The sequence below is a fragment of the Rhopilema esculentum genome, chromosome 18 (assembly GCF_057945365.1).
Source record: "Rhopilema esculentum isolate cy_ngs chromosome 18, ASM5794536v1, whole genome shotgun sequence".
NCBI lineage: Eukaryota > Metazoa > Cnidaria > Scyphozoa > Rhizostomeae > Rhizostomatidae > Rhopilema > Rhopilema esculentum.
This window is the reverse complement of record NC_142832.1, coordinates 3430586-3450701: the sequence shown is the minus strand read 5'-3', so window position 1 is coordinate 3450701 and position 20116 is coordinate 3430586. Positions and strand designations below refer to the sequence as shown.

At 35.2% G+C, this 20116-nt stretch overlaps 1 protein-coding gene across 2 annotated transcripts in view; it reads left to right on the top strand.

Moving 5' to 3' along the window:
• Positions 1 to 20021, top strand: part of LOC135680974 (protocadherin-like wing polarity protein stan) — a 30870-nt gene extending 10849 nt beyond the window's left edge. Inside the window, exons 3-22 of one of the 2 annotated variants that reach the window (XM_089113839.1) lie at positions 4035 to 4180; positions 5035 to 5088; positions 5407 to 5496; positions 5647 to 5739; positions 7335 to 7436; positions 7958 to 8092; positions 8669 to 8747; positions 9317 to 9423; positions 9965 to 10135; positions 10639 to 10767; positions 11398 to 11562; positions 12387 to 12592; positions 13186 to 13315; positions 13920 to 14227; positions 14654 to 14722; positions 15118 to 15186; positions 15456 to 15683; positions 16330 to 16407; positions 17103 to 17199; positions 17752 to 20021. In XM_089113839.1, the coding sequence (XP_088969965.1) occupies positions 4035 to 4180; positions 5035 to 5088; positions 5407 to 5496; positions 5647 to 5739; positions 7335 to 7436; positions 7958 to 8092; positions 8669 to 8747; positions 9317 to 9423; positions 9965 to 10135; positions 10639 to 10767; positions 11398 to 11562; positions 12387 to 12592; positions 13186 to 13315; positions 13920 to 14227; positions 14654 to 14722; positions 15118 to 15186; positions 15456 to 15683; positions 16330 to 16407; positions 17103 to 17199; positions 17752 to 18132 (2837 nt within the window). In that variant the 3' untranslated portion in view covers positions 18133 to 20021. Of the gene's footprint in view, positions 1 to 4034; positions 4181 to 5034; positions 5089 to 5406; positions 5497 to 5646; positions 5740 to 7334; positions 7437 to 7957; positions 8093 to 8668; positions 8748 to 9316; positions 9424 to 9964; positions 10136 to 10638; positions 10768 to 11397; positions 11563 to 12386; positions 12593 to 13185; positions 13316 to 13919; positions 14228 to 14653; positions 14723 to 15117; positions 15187 to 15455; positions 15684 to 16329; positions 16408 to 17102; positions 17200 to 17729 lie in introns of both variants that reach the window. The other variant, XM_089113840.1, reaches the window with a different exon arrangement.
• The last annotated feature ends 95 nt before the right edge of the window (positions 20022 to 20116 follow it).

Here is a 20116-nt window from a genome sequence, read left to right as displayed (position 1 = left end):
GTTACACTGTTTCTTTTAGAATTACATCGGTTTGTTTTCAATTTACTCTCGAAACGTCTTGTTAAGACAGACACAAGTTTGCACGCTCCATCGATAAGATTATATCCAACAACCTGCTGTCAGTCCACCAGCTTTTCACGGAGTTCTGTTGCTCATGGCTTTGCTAACAATCTTCATTCACAATCGTATTCAAGGGCTGGCCATTACGGTTGTATTTATCTAAATACCTTCATGTGGCTGCAAACACATTTTGTTCTCCAGCCTTTCATATCGTATATAAGGCGGGACTCACAAACTTCTGCTGATGTATATACATGGCAGTGAAATTTGTTTTTAATATGCAATTCATGGTTAGGTTCTGTCATGTGTACATCCCTGAGCTTTCGCATTCAATGTCCATGAAGTCTTCGCCCAAGTGACGCCGGATTCATACCATTTGTCATATACAATCTAGCTAAAATGCATTATACCGTGGTATCTCTTACAAGATACCACGACAAAACAAGAAATTATTAAAGTATTTTTCAAATTTGAAATGTTTTTCGGTTTGCATTGAGAATCACGTGATGTTCTGCGATATTCTTTTATCCACGAGAAATGATAGTCACAGGGAAACCATGAAATGTTATCATTAATTCTCGCTCAGTGGTATAATGTCTGAGGTGAATGAAAACGAAAGAAAATCAACTACCAACAAAGGGCTGTACGCACTCCGGCCTACAGCCTAACGCCACTTGATAATGAATGTCGCCTCTTATAAATAGAAATTCAACTTTATGAAGTAGAAAAATAAAACTGTGTCCATTGTTATCGCTAAAATATTATTTCCTATATTATAAGCAAAAGAAAGAAACTAAATTGCAATATGTTGGATCAATTCAAAGGTTGCAGTATCCTTTTTACGGACGCCTTTTTGCAAAAGATTTCATCTTGTTCCCAATCGCAATCAACAAAGCAACTTTTTCACAATGCGAGTAGAACATTTTCATATTCTCAAGTTTCATGCAATGTTTCCCTTTTTTATTTCAGTTTATTCAACCCTTCTCTTTTTTCTTGCATTTGATTCATACAAAGAACATGACTTTGCAAAAAAAAGTCGGCTAGCGGACGAGGTTCTGTATATAAGAGGTCCTTGCATAAAGGACGGTAAATGTAAGTTTAAGGTCTATCCGGAATCGAAAGTAGAAGCATTCGGGATTTCTTTTAGAAGAAACAAAGTTGTTCTTAGCTAGTAGAATGCGTCCTAATCGTAGGTCAAACAAAGGCTCGTCCTCAAGCTTCCTACGCAACAGTCAAGAGCACAAACAACTCAACTACTTTGTAGCCAGTTCATAGTTAAAAACAAAACCCCTCTCAACCGTTTTTGCTATTCAGTACCACTTGATTTATCAGTCTCTGTACGCCCCTTAAGGGCGTTTCGTGACGTCATTCTCATGTTTCAAAATAGAGTATAAAAAGTCATATAACATTCTTTCTTTATTCGACATGTATTCTGAGGGCACTATCTTGTCCCTACCTTTGTGCGATTTGTTTTTCATAAACAAATTATATACACAGACATCTGTTTACAACGATGCATGTTGTTTACTTGTTTTTTGTATACATCAAGTAAAATAAACTCTAAAAAGACATAACCAGTTACATCAAACGGTTGCGGGGCCGGCAATTCAAGGTCGGGAGCCGCCATATCTCCCGCCATCGTCGACCTTGAGCCTCAGCTTTACTGGTGGCAGGCTTTCAGGGGGACAACTGCAGTAAATGTTCCTAAAATTGCTTGGAAAATGTCAGATAATTGGGTAACTGATCAAAATTTTAGGTATATGAAACCTATTTTGAAAAGTGATTATAAATATCTGGAAAGATTCTTTCATTGAGGTATTTCTATGAAGAGCAGAAGCTCGGTGTTCTTCAAAAAGACAGATTCGCTCCCTTGCTGCTTAATTAATTTCAATGCACACAAAAATTTATTGATTGCTAGAAGTCAAAATGTGTATTTGCACGGAAATCTTAGAGATTATTGAGTTAATTTAGGTTTGAGCAATTATCAACAATGTTAAAATGTATGACGCCATGCAAACGTCCCAGATACATCTAGATTTTCTTTGCTGTGAGGGTTTAGCGATGGAGCGTGTTCGTGTTGTCGTTCCTGACATAACGCACGTAAACCATTGTTCACGAAATATCAGGATCTGAACAATTTCGTATCGATTTCTTTGGCAAACTATTGCTATATCTTAGAAAATAACGACTTATGGTGTGTTTACTCCTTCGCAGCTGTACAGCCAAATAAAATCACCTGTGCAAACATGCCCATCAAAAACAACCGACATCTCACTGCCATCCATGCCTCGCTCTCTCAGGGTTATTTCAGCAGACCATTTATTCCTGGGAAATTAATCTTTTGTTTACACCCTAAATTTATTTGCTACAAGAATTTTTAAGTTTTTGTCTGATGCACGTTGCTCTTTATGATGTTATCTCAACATCGAAGCCTGCATTCCTGTTCAATCCACTGATAGTTCAATGTATTTAAGAAAGTAAAATGGAGTGATCTTTTAAGCTTTCTACCTAACCACGTTGTTATCATCCAGGTTTTTCCTGTTTTTGAGATAATATACATCTACTTTACAGAGTTTTTGCTATCAGCATCGCCTCTTGAAAGCTTTCAGGGCTGTTTTAAGCATTAAAGATTAACGAGTTGATAAAGTCTAGTTTGATTGTAAATTTTAAAGAGATTTACTTGCAATGTATTGGAGATGGTGTGTACCCAACAGGATTTGAATTTTAACTGAATTTCCACATGATAACGTTTCAAGCGAGGATAAAAAATAAAATTGTTCACGTCATGTTGGTAGTCTCAAAAAGTATCTAAGTCACCGTAATTATATCTAGTGTAGAGCGAAACGCAATTTTCTATTTGAGAGGGGGCTTCTTGTGAGTGGATTTTCCAGCTCGACTAAGCAGCACATCTGCCAACAGAGAAAGCGAAAGCAAGAGTGACGTAAAACCTGTAGGGACAACTTTCCTGTCCATTGCAGAGAGATGTCTGTTTTTGGAGGTTACTCGCACATGTTTTTGAGAGAAGGAAACAATTTAGAAATAGAACTATTTGTGTGCTATTATTGGGTAGTGTTCTTGAACTTACGTTTCTCTATAGATTTTAGAGGTGTCTGCAAAGAGCGTCTGCCATGGTTGTGGTGGTTGTTTTGAAATGTCTGCACCATATTTGTTTAGTACTTATTTCAATTTTAGTGTCCATGGCATTCTAGATAAATTTTACCCTAGCCTCCTCCTAAAGTGGCCTTACCAACAACCATCAGCCAGGTTTAGCAATATGACTCATTCCTAATATAGTTAACTTGCTCAACATGTGTAAGAAATTAAACGTTTGCTGCAGAAATAGATGGAGCCCGATACCATAGAATTTCATTTTGATGCATAAGCATGCTGCAAGAGAGTCTTCAAGAATTTCCCGAGATTTCAGTTGCGAAATCTAAGTATAATGTTGCTTGCAGTAATTGCTAGCCAGTAAAAAGAGAGTCAAAGTCTGATGAAAAGAAGTATGCACTTGCTCAGGGTGCTTCTTCATTTCGATTTGAATGGAAGAAATCGATCCTTCTTACCTCTGATTACAGTAGGTTTCCGCATATAAGAAACCACTTTTTAAAATGAGGCTTCAGAACGTTTCTTATTTTAGGATGCCTTTTTATAATCAGGGTAAAAGTTTCTTATATATAGGTTACACATTTTTTAAATAAGCAACTAAGCTTTAAATGTTGGGTTGCATTACAAAATTTAGGGGATTATTTCTTGGCATACAGGAATAAAGTATGACGGATCTGAAAATAAGAAACAATTCAATTTCAGACTTAAAATTGTTTCTTATAAAAGGAGCCCTTTGGAAAGAATTTGAGGCTGGTTTCTTATACAAGGGGGTTTCTTATATGCGGGAACCTTCTGTAGTTCTACTAATGTCAACTTGCAACATAAAGAGGGTCTTTTGAAAACTGTAATTTTTTGTTTTCTGATTCCAGGAGCAATCATTGCGATTATCCAGGCCTCAGATTTGGATAATGACGTCATCTCGTATTCTCTGGGAGATGATGCCCGTGGTTTGTTCAGGATCAATAAAGACACAGGTGAACTTACTTTGAACAAAGTGCTGGACAGAGAAAAGAATGTGAGTAATCATGCTTTGTCGAACGAAAACCATGGATTTCCTTTTCTTTGCTTGCTATAAACAATAAAGATTATGTTGCAATTATTGTTATGCTTATGATTTGCTTTAAGTTTATTGAAGATTAGTGAAATAATATAATCTTTGCTTGGGAAATTCTGAACATATGGTACTCGGTCATCTTACAATAATGATTTGTTTTGAACACATTTTTATTATTCTATTCTAATGCAAACACATTTTTATTATTCCATTTTGATGAAATATGAAACTACGACTTTAGAATGAAAACTGATAGAGTTTTATTGTAAGTCTAGGGTTAGTGCCTGTTAGTGGCCAGATTTGATTTACAATCTTAGAAATTATTCAAGCATCAGTAACTAGAGGAGACAAAGTGCAATTCCTTCCACTAAATGCTGTTCACAAAAATGCTGATTAATGTTTATGTGTGAGCTTAATATAATAAAAAATGAGTCAAGTCTGTTGGTGTTAGTAAGCTGACTGTTCTATACAGCATTCTATGCCTGCCAAAAATACTTAGATCACCCAACAGTCGGAGGTTGGTTTTGTATTTGATAATCCTATTTCTCGAGTACTGCTACTTTATCCACGAATCCTACAGAACAGTGTTAAAAGGCGAGTCAAATACGATAAAATCACACAAAAACCTCTTAACTCCATTCTTAATCTGATAATAAACCAGTTTTTTGGACTGGCTGGCTGGATTTGCCTTTAAAACTGACGTCAGCATACCAAGACCTTTGGCAATTACTGTAGGTCAAGATATTTAAGTTTGCAATTTTTAAAGACTTTATTGAAAAATGTTTGACTTCATTGAATTTACTATCTCTGTTCAGGACATTATCACCTTCACTATATATGCAGCAGACAATGTGGAACCAGATAAAAAGGTACTTTTATCCACTTTATTTTGATTGTTAAAAACTCATTATCCACCCAGTAAGGCTCGTTTGTCAGTAATTTGGAGCCATGTGGAGAAAGTAGGAATGGAAGGATCTGAACACCATGCTTAATTTTATTTTTATCTAAATTCAAGTGTTTTGGTGATTTATAACATGACCTGTTGATGTCTTATGTATGTCACAGGAATCACAATCAAGTATTGATCTCTTAATTGCTAAAATATACACTTTTCTGGGTTGATCATTTGAATGATTCAATGATTAAGAAATCAATAAAATCATTATTCAATCCTTTGACTATTTCAGACAAGCATTCGTGTAAGTGTACACGTCAAGGATGAAAACGACAATCCTCCAATTTTCACTGGAACACCTTACGTAGCCAAAGTCAACGAGGTAAACTTTTAGCTCAAGCTTTAAAGCTTAAAGATATATGAATTTATTCAGCACGATTTGCAGATATAAATTCTAAGTATTGATAGTCATTATATTCTAAATTTTGCTTTTCATGATTCCATTGCATTGTTTTTCTCTTTTGTTCATTAGACTTTGGAAATCGACTCATTTATATTCAGAGTAACTGCTTCAGATGCTGATCAAATGCAAGAATTGATCTATGATATTGTCGATGGCAATATTGTGAGTAAAAACATAGCAGCTTTTGCTAACCTGGTGTTTGTTATCTATTTCGTTATTTGTTCTCTTGATTAAACTGTACAGAAAAGCGACTAGATTCGTCGTTCTCTGGTATGTGGAAATCACGAACTACAGAGTCTGAGGTTCGAGTCCCTGCCTTGACAAAACGTTAGAGGAGAGATTAATCTTACGAAGACTCTAATCTAAATGCTCCGAAAACTGTTGATACAAGAAACAAGTTTATGCCTGAAGCATAATTGCCAGATGAGCATATATAGAAATGCACTTCATTGTTTACTTCAGTTCATTATTAAAGTGAGATTTGGCTGTAATAGTCAGCCGAGAATATACGATTTCAAGGTTAGGTTATAGAGAAATTCTTGTAGATAATTTTTCTAGGGACAGTGTGAAATCATTTAATGGACAGGGCTAAAATTGTTCTGTGGACAGTGTTGAAATCGCTATAGGAAAGTTTTGAAGCTGGCAAAAGTTTAATTTGAGATTTTTTGTAAATAACGCGGGCGCTGTTTTGTTTATCAAGCACTAGAGTATGAAACACAAATACAAGCCCATTTAGCGTTGTTATTGATTGATGTAACTAGCTTTTTATGGCACTATGAGAAGCGAAGTCGGTATCGTCAATAAAACGGCCTAAACGCTGTGATTATCATAAGATTATTTAGCATCCATTTGAATACAGTCAATGACTATTGACCAGTAGCTTCCCTAAGACGCCGCCGCCTTGAATTTCAACCAATCAGCAGCAGGTACCGTCCTGCAATTGACCAATAAGATTTTAAACCTAATTATCGGCAAAGCATTCGTCTGAAATAACTTTTTAATGGCGGATTGATCATTTTGAGACGTAGATCTTAGCGTTTATATTAGGATTCCTGCAGTTTTAATGATTCTTTTGTTTGCAAGCATCTTTAAGGCTGGAATAACAATATGACCGGTTTTGGAGCATAATATGTCCGTAGCTTTATTCGTTTTTGGAACTTTAAAACCCTTGTCAGAGGTTTTATTATTTTTTTTATGTTTCTAACTATAAATAGTTTCTGTCGTTTACGAATTGCTTCAACAGTTGGAAAATTTTGTAAAAGCTACTTTTCAATGATGCATCGCATATAATTTGATAAATTAACATCGAATAAAGATCCCAAGAATAACCAATAAAATGATTTTTTGTTAACAACCAAGGATATTCTTGGTTTTCATCGAATTGAGTTTCAATAACAGCAAATTTTAATCAACATGCTATTTCCTATGCATTTGTGACAGTAGCTTTTTTGTACTGGAAAGTGAACAGTGAAAACAGCAGTTTTTCTGCAAAATTTTGACCTTTGTTTAGAATCATTTGGTTTTTAATAAAGCTTTGTAGCAGGTGACAGTGTTTTACTGTTTAATCGTATAGTGATCTTTAATTTACATTATAAATAACTAAGCAATATTTATTTTACGTTTAAGACGTTTATTTTATGAGTTTGATTTAGAGCATAACATTTTATAAAGTATTCATGAAGAAGGAAGAATATATCAAATTATAAATGATTAATTGTTTGAAGCCACATTCATTTCAAAATACTTTTTTATTTTAGGGAAATGTTTTTAAGATTGACAGCTATGCTGGAAGAATAACTACACGAAACAAACTTGATTACGAAAAAGTACAGAAGTATATTCTAAATGTTTCTGTACAGGTACGTTAGTGTGTTTCAAAACTAACATTAGTTTATAAAAATATGCTTTATTTCGAATTTCGAATAGCTATCATAATTTTCATTTAATGGACGTTAATTTGGCAAATTGATCTCTTATATGCAACTTGATGTTTCTTCTTACTTTACTGAACCAATATTTATTATGTTCTCTGGATCTTAAATATAAATTGACATAAACAACTATACTTAATTAAAAATATAAACGTGATATTTTAATTCTGAATTTCTTGATAATTCAATCAAGATGTTCTTTAAATACAGGCAAAGTTCGGGACAGGAGCTCTCAAAAGACATCATTAAGAAAATAACTCATCTTGAAGATTGTGAATTTTCCAGAGTCATAATACTTTACCTTTTTGCTTGTTGCACGGGTGATGCTCATATATGCCAACAGAATAAGACGGGGTGAAGATCCCCTACAGTAATACTTAGTGATTAATTAAGAGGTTACTTCATAAGGGTTATTTTACTGAGAGTCAATTTTTGATCTATTTGTTCAGGATGCCAGACCTCGTGCTAAAATACGACACATTACATACACTACCCTCACCATCAATGTTCTGGATGCTGATGACAATGGGGCTGCCTTCACAGCATCCAATTTTACATCGCATATCAGGGAAGGCATGTTTAAGGTAAGGCATTGGCAATTATGGAAAAAGCTTTAGGCCGATAGGGGGATCAAACAAATGATGTTACCGATCCTTTTCCCTGGCTACGGTTCTGTTTTTAATATTCCACATTTATAACATCAGACCCCACTAGTAACTATTCAACTAATACCATCAGGTTTCTTGAAACTTTTTTGCTTTAATATTCCATCACAAGTGTTCACCAGAGATGTCTTTGCATCTATAGCCACTGTGTTAAGAGCTGTCTGTTAAGATGTGAAGGAGATAGAACAACGCATGGGTTCGCAACAAACAGAACGATAATTTGATTATTCACTTCAACGGCCTACACACATAACTAACTGTAATGTGAAACTGATAGCATGGGTCACATGAGCTAATGCTCCTGCGCATAATGTTTTGCTACACAATTAGGTTACTACACTGTCTATATGAAACATGATATAGAATATATTTTCACATGTGATATCCTCCTAAATTGTCTTCATTGAAATGGCCTTCCTATGTATTTTACTAATGCTTGTCTGTGATTCATAGGCAAATTATAAACATTATTTTCAAATGTTGTATTTTTTTCAGAATTTGTACGTTAAACGTGTTGATGCTTATGACATCGACCGTGGCCTGAATGCCCCTGTGACATTCTCCTTGAATCGAGGTATTTTATAATATTTTGCTACTTCAGCAGCATTATCTATGCGAAACCTTTTGATTGCATTTGTTGTTATGAAACTTCATCGTTTATAGTCTCTACTCTCTTTGCAAAATTCCTGCAAACTTTTTCCAAAATTCTATTCATTTGTATAGTTAAATGTGACCAGCTTTTGAAAAAATCATATATTGGGTTTTTTTAGATGCTTTTTAGGAAAATACCCTCGTCTTATTTTGCAGATTATCTAAAATTTCATTGAATTTTTTAGCAGACGGGCCTACAGATGCTCTGTTGCATCTTAAAGTTGGATAATTGCGATAGATATTAGCTTAACAAGGCAAATAAGTAATAAGTGTAATCAGAAGTTAAAAAATTCATGATAAGAAAGACTTATCATAAGGAAATTTTTATAGTATTTATCATCTTTATTTGATGTTAGTATATATTTATCTATTATTAATCAGCTGCTTATCAGGTCCATATTCGTTACTCTTTGTTAGGCAACTTTCTATTTCTCCACTTGGCATGAATATTGAAATACTATTTTTAATTAGTTGTTTTGCATTTATTCACAGACAATGATCCCGAAGGCATCTTTAACATCGATCCAAAAACGGGCGTTGTGACAGCTAATGGAAAAGTGGACCGTGAACTCATTTCAAAATACGTCATCGAGATTTATGTAAGCTGATGTAGAAATTTCTTAAAGCAAAGAAAAAAACACTAATTTTCTTATTCATACCAATTTACTTTTTTTAAATCAACAGCTGAATACGATTTAGTTTTTCATAATAAGCTTAGGACATTTTTTCAAATTATATTATCAAACTTTATTTTTTAGATATTGCTATCATATATAATCTTTGTAGTTGGTCTTCGGTTATATATATTCCTAAGCATTATGCTTGGTGATCGTAATGTTCAAGGCAATAACTTTTTTCTAATTTTCAACGATTCTTTGTAGTAGCAGTGAATAAAACAACATTAATCAAATATATATTATTCAAATATCAATTATATACAATTGTTTTAAGATTTTCTCTGCCTTTCTCGATCAACCTTTGTTCAAGATTATTTCTTTAAAGCACTGCCTTTTCAGTATTAGTTTTTTCAATTAATACCCCATTTCAAGAGAACAAATTTTTTTTAAATAATATAGTGTCGTTAGCACCGGAAGTTTATCACAGGAAATGTGTTTCGTTAACTTCTGTCTACAATCTTAGGCCAAATCGACGCATCATAAACCAGCCAAGGCCTTACTGATTATTTACATCGATGACATCAACGACAATGGTCCACAATTTGTCAAATCCGCATATTTTGCTGAGGTCATGGAGAATTCAAACATCGGCGCAACGGTACTGAAGGTATCTGCCACTGATGCTGATGCAGAGGTAGGAATTCGTAACTTACGAGCAATAGGGCGTAACTTGAAGGCTTTGGGACGTAGCCTAGGAGTTACAGGGCGAAACTGGTGGGCATAGGGACGAAGTTTACGTGTGGCAAAGCGTAACTTGTGGGCTTTGGAACGTAGCTTACGTATGACAAGGCGCAACTTGTGGGCTTTTGAAGAAAGCTTACGTGTGACAAGGCATAACTTGTGGGCTTTGGAACGAAACTTATATGTGATAAGGCGCAACTTGTGGGCCTTGGAAGGAAACTTACGTGTGACAAGGCGTAACTCCTGGGCATTGGGACGAAACAGGGCTCTTACATTAGGCTCTTGTCATTAGGTCCCAGGACTATTTTGATGATAACTTTGTCAGTGATCCCTGGGAATGTGGGTGTTTGCTCGTGACGACGGGTGGTTCTGGGCTTTAACGGTAAAAGGGCGTACCTTGTAAGATGGTCGTATATTATTTGTGCCAAGAGTCATAACATCTTCTACATTTTACAGGGTGGCGAGAAAAGCTTGATATCCTACGAAATATGGAGGGATGATGGAACCTTTGGTATAGACAGCGATGGGGTAATTTTTGTTAATGCCACGGTTGATCATGAAGAAAACGCACTTTACAACTTCGTGGTAAGAAACTGTTTGAAAAATTCACTTTGAAATCAAAAGCAACTTCAAGAAAAGTAACAGCTATAATAAGGATGAGAACTAAGCAAAAATTGAAGAGTTAAGAAGGTGTACATTCTAGATTTAATGGAAAGTACGGCAAGTATTGAGTTGATTAAACTTAATCAATAACAGAATTTCTATTGACATGCGGCATCCATAATGTGCTCGCCTTTCTGATTGGACCTTTTCGATCCACAATTAGGTATATATATTATCTAGCTTTTTCGATCATCATTCTAACGTCTTGAGAAGTGTCAGGAAAAATCTTAAGTATGTATAAAAGCTGTTAAAAGTATGTGTGAAGAAGTATAAGAAAACGGAAATCAGGCTAGGGGCCAGGAAGGTCTAGGTACCTGGAACCAAAAAAAAATAAAATGTGTGGTTTTCAAAGCCATTTTCGGATTCTGTGCCATCAATATTTTTGCAAATCATATGACGTAATGTAAAAGATTTTTCTTAGCAATATTTCCAGCCCTGTTAGACGAATCAGAAAGTTCTGTTATTGGGAAAAAGATCCAAGATTGTCATTTGTGTCTTGTTATTAAAATGTTTTATAGCAAATAATTCTACACTCATGTCTCTGCTTTCAAGGTAATCGCCAGGCAGGAAGACAAGCCGCCTACTTTCGCTCATGTTACAATTCGTGTTAAGGATGAAAATGATAACAGCCCACAGTTCATTTTCAAAAAGAAGCAGGACAAGGAATATTTTGGCACAATTGAAGAAGGAGCTCCGGCTGATGTACAGATATTACGTGTAAGTTTTCAAAGTACAGACTTTTTTGTTATTAATACTTGTCTACACAATATCAAGACAGTATATTTAAGAAAGTATAATTTATTGATGAGTACATTTAAGCGCAAAGTATTATGATAATGATGATAGTATAATAATAATAATGATAATAGTAGCTTCAACAATTATTTGCTGGTTTCCCTGCTTTTCCTGCCTAAAAGAAAAGAAAAACATATTAAAAACCTAGTTTACAATTTTGCAGCTCAAATGTGTAAGTAATAATGATAAAATATGAAATCAAAATCGAGCTAAAAGAACTAACAATTCTTTGATTGCCATTTCCCCTTACTTTGTCATAAATACACCCCCACATCGTTTGGAATCTGTTTTCTCCTCGACCTCTGCTTCAACTTCAGTAGCACGTAATGTGATCACTCAGAGAAGGGATGCAAATGACCAAGTCACAAGTGCAGCCATTACCTCAGTAGGGCTACAAATAGAATCGCCATAGCGAGGGGCAATTCACTTTTGTAAATAGCTTACTAGATTTCCACGAAAACAAAAGGATTTCCAGGGATTTCAAGATAAACAATAGGATTTCCAACAAAAGTGTACGACTTTTTCATGAAGTGATTTCTCCCTCGGTCTTAGAATCACTTAGAAAGGATTTTACCCACTCCCCCCTTCCCCAGACGAATAGATTTTCCTTCCACTGATCGTACCAGCTGATCATTGTGCAAATTAACTTCTGGGTATAGAATATGACATGACAATATGAATAGATTTGTTTTAGCTAGACTAAATTTCAATATATTATTACTTACTATACCGATATCCGCCAACAGGTTCTGGCAACTGACAAAGATGCTGATGTGAACTCTGTTGTGACGTACAGTATTGTCCCTGATGCAAGTGGCTTCTCTAAGAAATTTCGCATCGATGGCAGTACGGGATGGCTGTCAACGGCTGTGTCTCTAGACAGGGAGGAAGATTCTAAAATCAAGTTTCTAGTCAGGGCCACTGACAATGCTAAACGTTTTGAAGATCGACGGTAGGTTTCTTGGCATTAGGTTCAAAGTAACTGAATCCTCAATATGATGATAAACCATTCATAACTCAAAAACATTTCATTCACAGCAATAATTAACTACTACATTTCTATTTAATACTTGAACCATAAATAACAATTATTTTTTACAAAAAAAAAAACTACATACAGTAGATAGTTCAAAGTTTGGTATGTTTGCTGTCAAGTGTCTAAAGTCTTCATACAAGTGTCTAAAGTCCTAGGACACGAGAAAGGCTGCTGTTTGAACACATAATATTTTATTGAATGTGTAAAATATACAAACAAATTTGCTGTTCACTATTTTATGCTTCTTCATTTTGATTTAGGTCATTTAGGAGCAACGCTTTGAAATAGTTGTTTTCAGGGGCGGACACTTGATTAAATATTGGGGGGCAAGCCTATTGTTTTAATAGGATGACGTCACATGTCCCATTGTTCTAGAACGAAAGACCATTGTCCTCTAAAGTATTGGCGGGGGGGCGGTCTCCCCCCCTCGCCCCCCCAAGTTTCATCAGAGTCATAAGTCATCCCGTGATAAACTGTATTTAAAGGACTTATTTTACATCTTTTTACAGCTCTGCTGCTGCAACGGTCGAAATAGAGGTTATTGATAAAAATGACAATGCTCCAATCTTTGAAGAGACTAAAATTGTCGTGAGGTTGTTTCAAGATGTCAGACCACATACTGTTGTTGCCAATGTCAAGGTAAATTTTGCATGCAGGAATTCATTCAATTTAAATTCATATTCATTTTAAAAGTTTTTATAACTGAAATGTATTCAGAAAGGAAAAATATTTCGAGAATAACATCCTCACTATTTTGAATTTTTAAATTATAAAAGAAAACAGTTGTTACCAAAGAATTTCCAGGAAAGATCTCCAGGGCCTATATCTCCAGGGCCTAGAATTTATAAATGTCATCTTGCTACCGTCAGTATAAATATTCAGTAATTTTAATTTTTCATTCGAAATTCTTATTATTTGAAATGTTTTTCCTTTTTTCCAAAAGAGTGGGGGTAATGGCTCTTCTTACATTCCAAGAAACTCTGCTCTATTTTTACCAAACCAACATAATCCTTCTCCTTTCAAATTTTTTAGTCATATTTCTCTTTTACGGATATATCAATCATCATCATCAACCGCCATCATCAATCCAATCGAATCAAGTGTATTCTTGCTCCAAGAAACTTAGTTTTTTCCTTACCATACCAAAATTATCCATCCCCTCTTGAAATTTGTGGATTTTTATCCCTCCCTAGTTTATATTTCAAGAATACCCCTACGATCACGGTCCTCTTTCTCCCTGCAGGCAACCGATCGTGACGCAGGTCGTTTCGGTACTCCAAGATACTACATGATATCAACGAACAGCAGATCATTGTTTCTACTCAATACAAAAACAGGAGCAATAACAGTTGCGTCTTCTCTTATGCCGTACGCTGACAGTACGTTCAATATGGTTATCGGAGCTAGGGATGATGATGGTGGGGTTATGTCGAACAAGGCGAAGCTAAGTGCTACAGTCATCTTCAAGATCGAGCCTGCAAGTGTAGATGTGCTATGTGTTTCACTTATGAGTGCATATTTGATGGAAATTAAGTCAGCACAGTTTAAAAGGTATGTTTATTAGGTATATACGTAGTTTATTAAATGGAAGACTTTAGAGTATAGATAGAGTTGTACATGCTTTATGAGTTGAGGAGTAGGCCTGTTTTAATTGCTATGCTGTGTTCAAACCCTGTACGATTATTTGGTAACCCTCTGAAAGTGCTGATCGAAAAGGCTTCAGACTCAAAGCATAAACACAGAACTCTCCTTGTGAGTATCATTAACTAAATTGTATCATAAGACTTAACTAAAAATCTGGCAACTAAATTTGATATTAAGAATTGAAGTCTAAGATAAGAGTAAAAAGTTATATCAAATGTCACAAACTATTTGTTGGAGTTTGATTATACTTGCAATGTATGCCTAGGAATTGCCAAGTTTTTGTTATAATCTGTGCGTGAGTAATGCAATTAACGATGTTATGATATCTTCCAGGCACCTTCAAGAGCTGATTGGTCTAGACATCGAGATTGTTGAGATTCTTCCTCGAGAAACAAAAAAAGGGTACGTTGATGTATTCCTCCCCTCATTTTTTTTTAACTTGAAATTTTTGTATTTTAGTATTTCCAAATTTTGGTAACTATCAACTGAAAACTCTCAGTAGATTCCGATTTTTTGGTAGATTAGCTATTTCAGAGAGGGTGTCTTTTTAAATCCTTTTAAAAATATTGGACCCATCACTTTTAGTCATCACTTTTAGTGAGTATCATTCTGCACGAATCAAAATAAGTACTTATAAGCTGTAACTTGTTTTAACCAATGCAAGCTTATTCTGCATTTCAGAGGTATTTTAAATCGTACAGAAATGTACTCTAGTACATATATATATATAAGTACAAATTCTCTTTCATACTAACTTTTGTTGAGTTTTTTGCAAGATCTTTCTGATTTCCTTGTAGCTGTGAAATCAAATTCAATGCTTACAACAAAACCACCAAGACGGTTGTCTCCAGACCTGCTGTCTTAAGGTAAGCTTTTTGATCAATATTTCTTTAGTTATGAGAAACAGATTGGAGGGTGTAATAAATGAAACATCAAAACGTGCAGAGTCCAAAAAACGTTATGGTTTCACGTCTGTGAGGGGAGGAAAAATATCCAACGATGCAGTAGTTTGGAAAGGCCAATACATAATGCCAACGTGAAATTGTTTTGTATGTGAGCAGTATTTGAATTATTTTTTTCAATAGTTTCTTCTAATATACCCTACTAAAATTATACTTTATCGATTTCGTTAAAGGATTTATCACAGTCTTGGGGAGAAGTTGACAGATGAATTCAACTCAAAATGGAACATAACAAGATGGAAAATCCCTGAGTTCGCTGCACCAGTTGCTAGATCAAAATCAATTGAGAGCTCAGGCTCGAAGAAAACCAACACCACTTTGTACATTGTTATTGGTGTCTCATGTGCGGTGGCACTCTTTGGCTGCATCGGAATTATCTATGCTTGCATGGCGAGGAAAAAGTACGTGAACTCATATTGCCTCTTACGCTCGTTTTATGTCTTGTGCCACCTGTGAGATCACACCTTGACTTTCTTTTCTTGAGGGAGCAGTAGCAAGAAAAATTACCATTGTCGGGAATATTTTCACCATTATACCCAACCCCGTGCAATTTTATTGGTGTCTTAACGATTTTGCCATCCAATTATAAGTAGGAAAGCCTTTATTAAACAAACTCAATCTATCCCCATCCAATATCTCCTTGGTTCATCCAGAGACCAACCTTTTTGACTACCTTCCAGAATATTTCACGTTGTCAACCTCTAGTGACTTTTTGTGGCTCTTCTTTCTTAAGCTTTCTTTATTTTTGGATCAGCTTAGAGTATGTAAAAATTATGACAGGGAACTTGCTTTTAAATAAGAGATCCTTCATATGTAGCAATTTATCTTAAATTTTAGTCCAAAATGTATCACAGTTTTTACGTTAATCATAAGTTAACGACTATTAACCACCTGCAACCCTATAGCATAGGTTTCAAATCTTAGATGACCGGGATTGAAATTCTCCATACCTTATTGACCAATCAGAATTCAAAAATATAACAACAAATGTGTATCATTGCCAGATTTAGGTCTAACTCCTATTAACACAAATTTATCCGTTGACAGATATTATGGTGAAACTAATTCTAACCAAGCCGAGAGTATGCTGAAATTTAAAAATAATTTCGACAACAACTCATACTGGTAAGCTTTTACATCCTGTTCTTCAAATGTGCCACATTAATGTACCAACAAGTATGTACCAATACCAAATGTCCCAAATGTACCAAGTGTACCTTATGTACCAATTGTACCATATGTACCAGTATCATTAAGTGATTTTTATCGCCGAACATTAAACGAAGGAGGAGCTGATCTGAAAATTATTGGCTCTGACGCCCCAAAATAAGTGTAAATGGCTTTGAAAAAAGCAAACATTCGAGTAAACTAAAGCTTTTCGTCTGACATTCTTCAAAGTTTAAAGCGTCAGAACATAGATCGAAAATTCTACGCTAGGAAATATATATTCCCAGTTGTGGATCGAAATAAGCCAATCAGATTTGTTTAAGTTTCTTTAAAAATAAATGTGGAAGTTTTTTTTTGAGATGGCTAATTTTTTTCACTGATCTTTGAGACTTTTAGTTACAATTTCATATTCTCACTCTTCTATATTATTTTATTTCGGGTTTGAGATAAACGTAAATATTTTTGCAAGTAAATTCATGCTCTTAATTCCATCATAAATGCCTATCCTCTATAACAACTAATCTTAAATTCTGGCTTTTGAAAACACATTTCCCCAAGTAACCTTACGAAAAATGAAAGACCCTTCTTTTTTTTGGTAAATGTTTAATAACATCGCTATTTGATGTATGAAATAAATTTTCTTTCCTTTTTAGGTGTGGAAGTCAAGATGACTTCGCTAACACTTCTCATAGATTGACCATTACGTCAGAGCTGCCTGATTTGATTGAAATGTATGGAGATCAGGATGAGGTAACTTCAGCTTTTTCTCATCTGACCATCTTCACTTGAGTAGTCTGAGATAGGTGCAGCGAATTTATTTTTGTAGCTAAAAAATTATTAAAATCCAAAACACACCTGATCTTAAAATTGGGCAAGTTTGTTCATTTTGGTTAGAGATAATGAATTTCTAAGCTTGAAGAATACTTTTGATTATCTGATGTGACTCTATAGGCGCTGAACACATGCTACCGATTCATATCTATTGCCCTTAATATGTTAAATATGTTTATTTTCTGAAATAGTAATCTTTTGACAAGCTTTAAGTCTTAATCAACCTCAACTCAAACACCTGCATTCCATAACATTCTTAAACATTTAATGATACGTCATTGAAACGGTCCCTTTAGAAATCACCAGAAGTTTGGTCCAACCTTATTGATTCCTTCAAACTCATTCACCATGCATAATCCCATTTCTTAAATACACTGCCCTTTATAGCCAAAATTTTGATTTTATGCACCGTGCACGTTACACCACTTCGATTACATAAGCGGTTTTAGATATCCTCTCTCTCTAAACCAGGACGAACCTTTGGCAAACAATAACACCACAGAAGAGGAGATCGTTATTGGTAAGCAGTTGTCGAGATTCGACTCGAAAGCATCGTCAATACCGTTTGCGAATTCAAGTTGCGGTACGATATATCGAGCTCCATCGCTAGCAAGCAACTGCAGCCAGCAGCAAATAGTTGCCTTGAGCGGCAAAACGTCACGTGGCTCAAGGGGTTCCCGAAGAAGGCGAAGACGGGGTAACATGGGAAGGATGTCGAGGTCAGAGCCACAGTTGCTCGTGCGAAGACTGTCGATAGTTTTAGACACTGATATTGATATAATTGGTGGCAGAAGGTACCCTGGTACATCGAGAAGGTTCTACATGGGTGGTGGAACACAGGGTACTTGCTAGCCATCTCCGGAACGAGCAATTTGGCATCAAAGTGCCAAGGCTGCCAAGAAAATGCTTTAGTGTTGCAGCCCGAAGAGATTTGAATCTAATGCCCCTAGAGATGCTGGGGTGGGCTGGTTGTGTAATTACCACGAGACAGATAGCAAAACCTCTGAATTGTATGCACAGACTCGATTCCATATTGGTAAAAAACATAGACCTTGAGACACTAAAAAGGTATAGTGGTTGATTGCTTTTAAGTTGAAGCTAACAGAGTAGTAAGTTGGTAGTTAAATGTCAGATAGTTTAATTATTGTAAAGAGATGTTAAATAACTGAGAATCCTTCTTCAATTGCAAACATTGCTTTAAGGGCAAGGATCCGAGTTTATTGATCGTTTGTACGGCAACAGACATTTGTTTGAACAGAACACACCTTTAAGTTATTATAACGTTGAGATAGAAGCAAATACATACCAAAGAAAGTAAAAATAACAGTTATTGCAATTGGAAAACAAAGTTTGAGTATTTGGTTGTACCTTCTATTCAATTGTTAATTTTCTTGTTTTTATTGCCTTGTCTATCAAATCCATTCTGATTGGTATTGGACGTAACCATTGATTTTGCTTCAAATTCTTCTCATCCTCAAATAAGGACTAGCTGTGCAGTCTTCCTACGCACTCTATATTTTCAATGTTCGTTTGAAGATTCCCTTTTTATAAAGGAAACCCCCTAACCCTTTGCTAAGCCTTCTTTTAAAGCTTCGCATCGATCTTTAATATAATGTAGGAACCCGGGGGCAATGTTGGCACGTTCCTCGTACTTTTTAGGAATAGAGATAGAGTGCCAATTTGCAGGTCATAGGGGTACCCATATTATGCCTGATGTGCCCCTCTCACGCACTTTTAAAATGTTCCCCACGTCTTTGCCCTTTGATAACTTCTCGACTGCTTCTATTCTGTTTTTCAGTAGCAGAGTCTTGAAATGGTATTCACAGATAAATTTATTTCCTTTAAGTCCAATCCCTTTTAGAAAAGGGTATGATGTTTTAAATTATTGCAAGAGAAGTTTGGAGATATTGCAGGAATATTAATCAAGACTCGATGTAAATATGTATTATTTAGTAGGAGTAACTTTGAACACATTTAATTAAATTTTAATTCAACGCATCTGACGCTTCAACTAACCGAGATATAAAGAGTAGTTTTCGTTTCGATTTGATGGCAGTATTATTCAAGGAACGGTTTTCGATGCAAAGGGATTTTGTATTCAAATCACAATCTAAAGTTATCGAGACGAAGATAGCAAAGTATAACTGTTTGCCAAGACGTTCTTTGAAACTTGATTGCACATTAAAGTTTCATGACGGAAGATAACTTCAATGATGACTTTAATCCTCTCAAAAGCAGCTCGAAAAATTCCTTGAAAAATTTGCCATCACTGTAGATTGTGTAGATATATATTCAAGATGTAAAAATTTATCTTTTAAGTAAGCACATTATCATATGTTCTTGTAAACTGCTTAAAATTCCAAAATGGTTTTCTGTTTTTATGTCAATTGAACGATTGATCGATTGATATTGTTTCAAAATGGATCCGACAAAACTAGTTGACACTTTGTTGACACAAAACTAGACGACAAAACTAGTTGATTGGCGAATTAATTGAGTCGTTGATTAAGCCATTAATCAATCCATTGATCGAGACATTGATTAAGCCAATGATCGAGCCTTTGATCAAGCCACTGATCAATGATTCATTTTATGGTTATTGATCAGATAATGACTGATTAAATGATCCAACTAACAGATGACTTTAAAGTCAAAGAATACTATCAATTTTATTAGCTTGATGTGCATCTTTGCAGATTTTATTAAATTTATGTTAGAGATAGATGGTAACCAAAAAGTGACGATATATTTTTTCTTTTGCCATCAACTTCTGCATCGGTTTCTCTTGTCATCGAGGCTTACTGATAAAATAGCTAGCTGCTAAGATTTTGTAGAC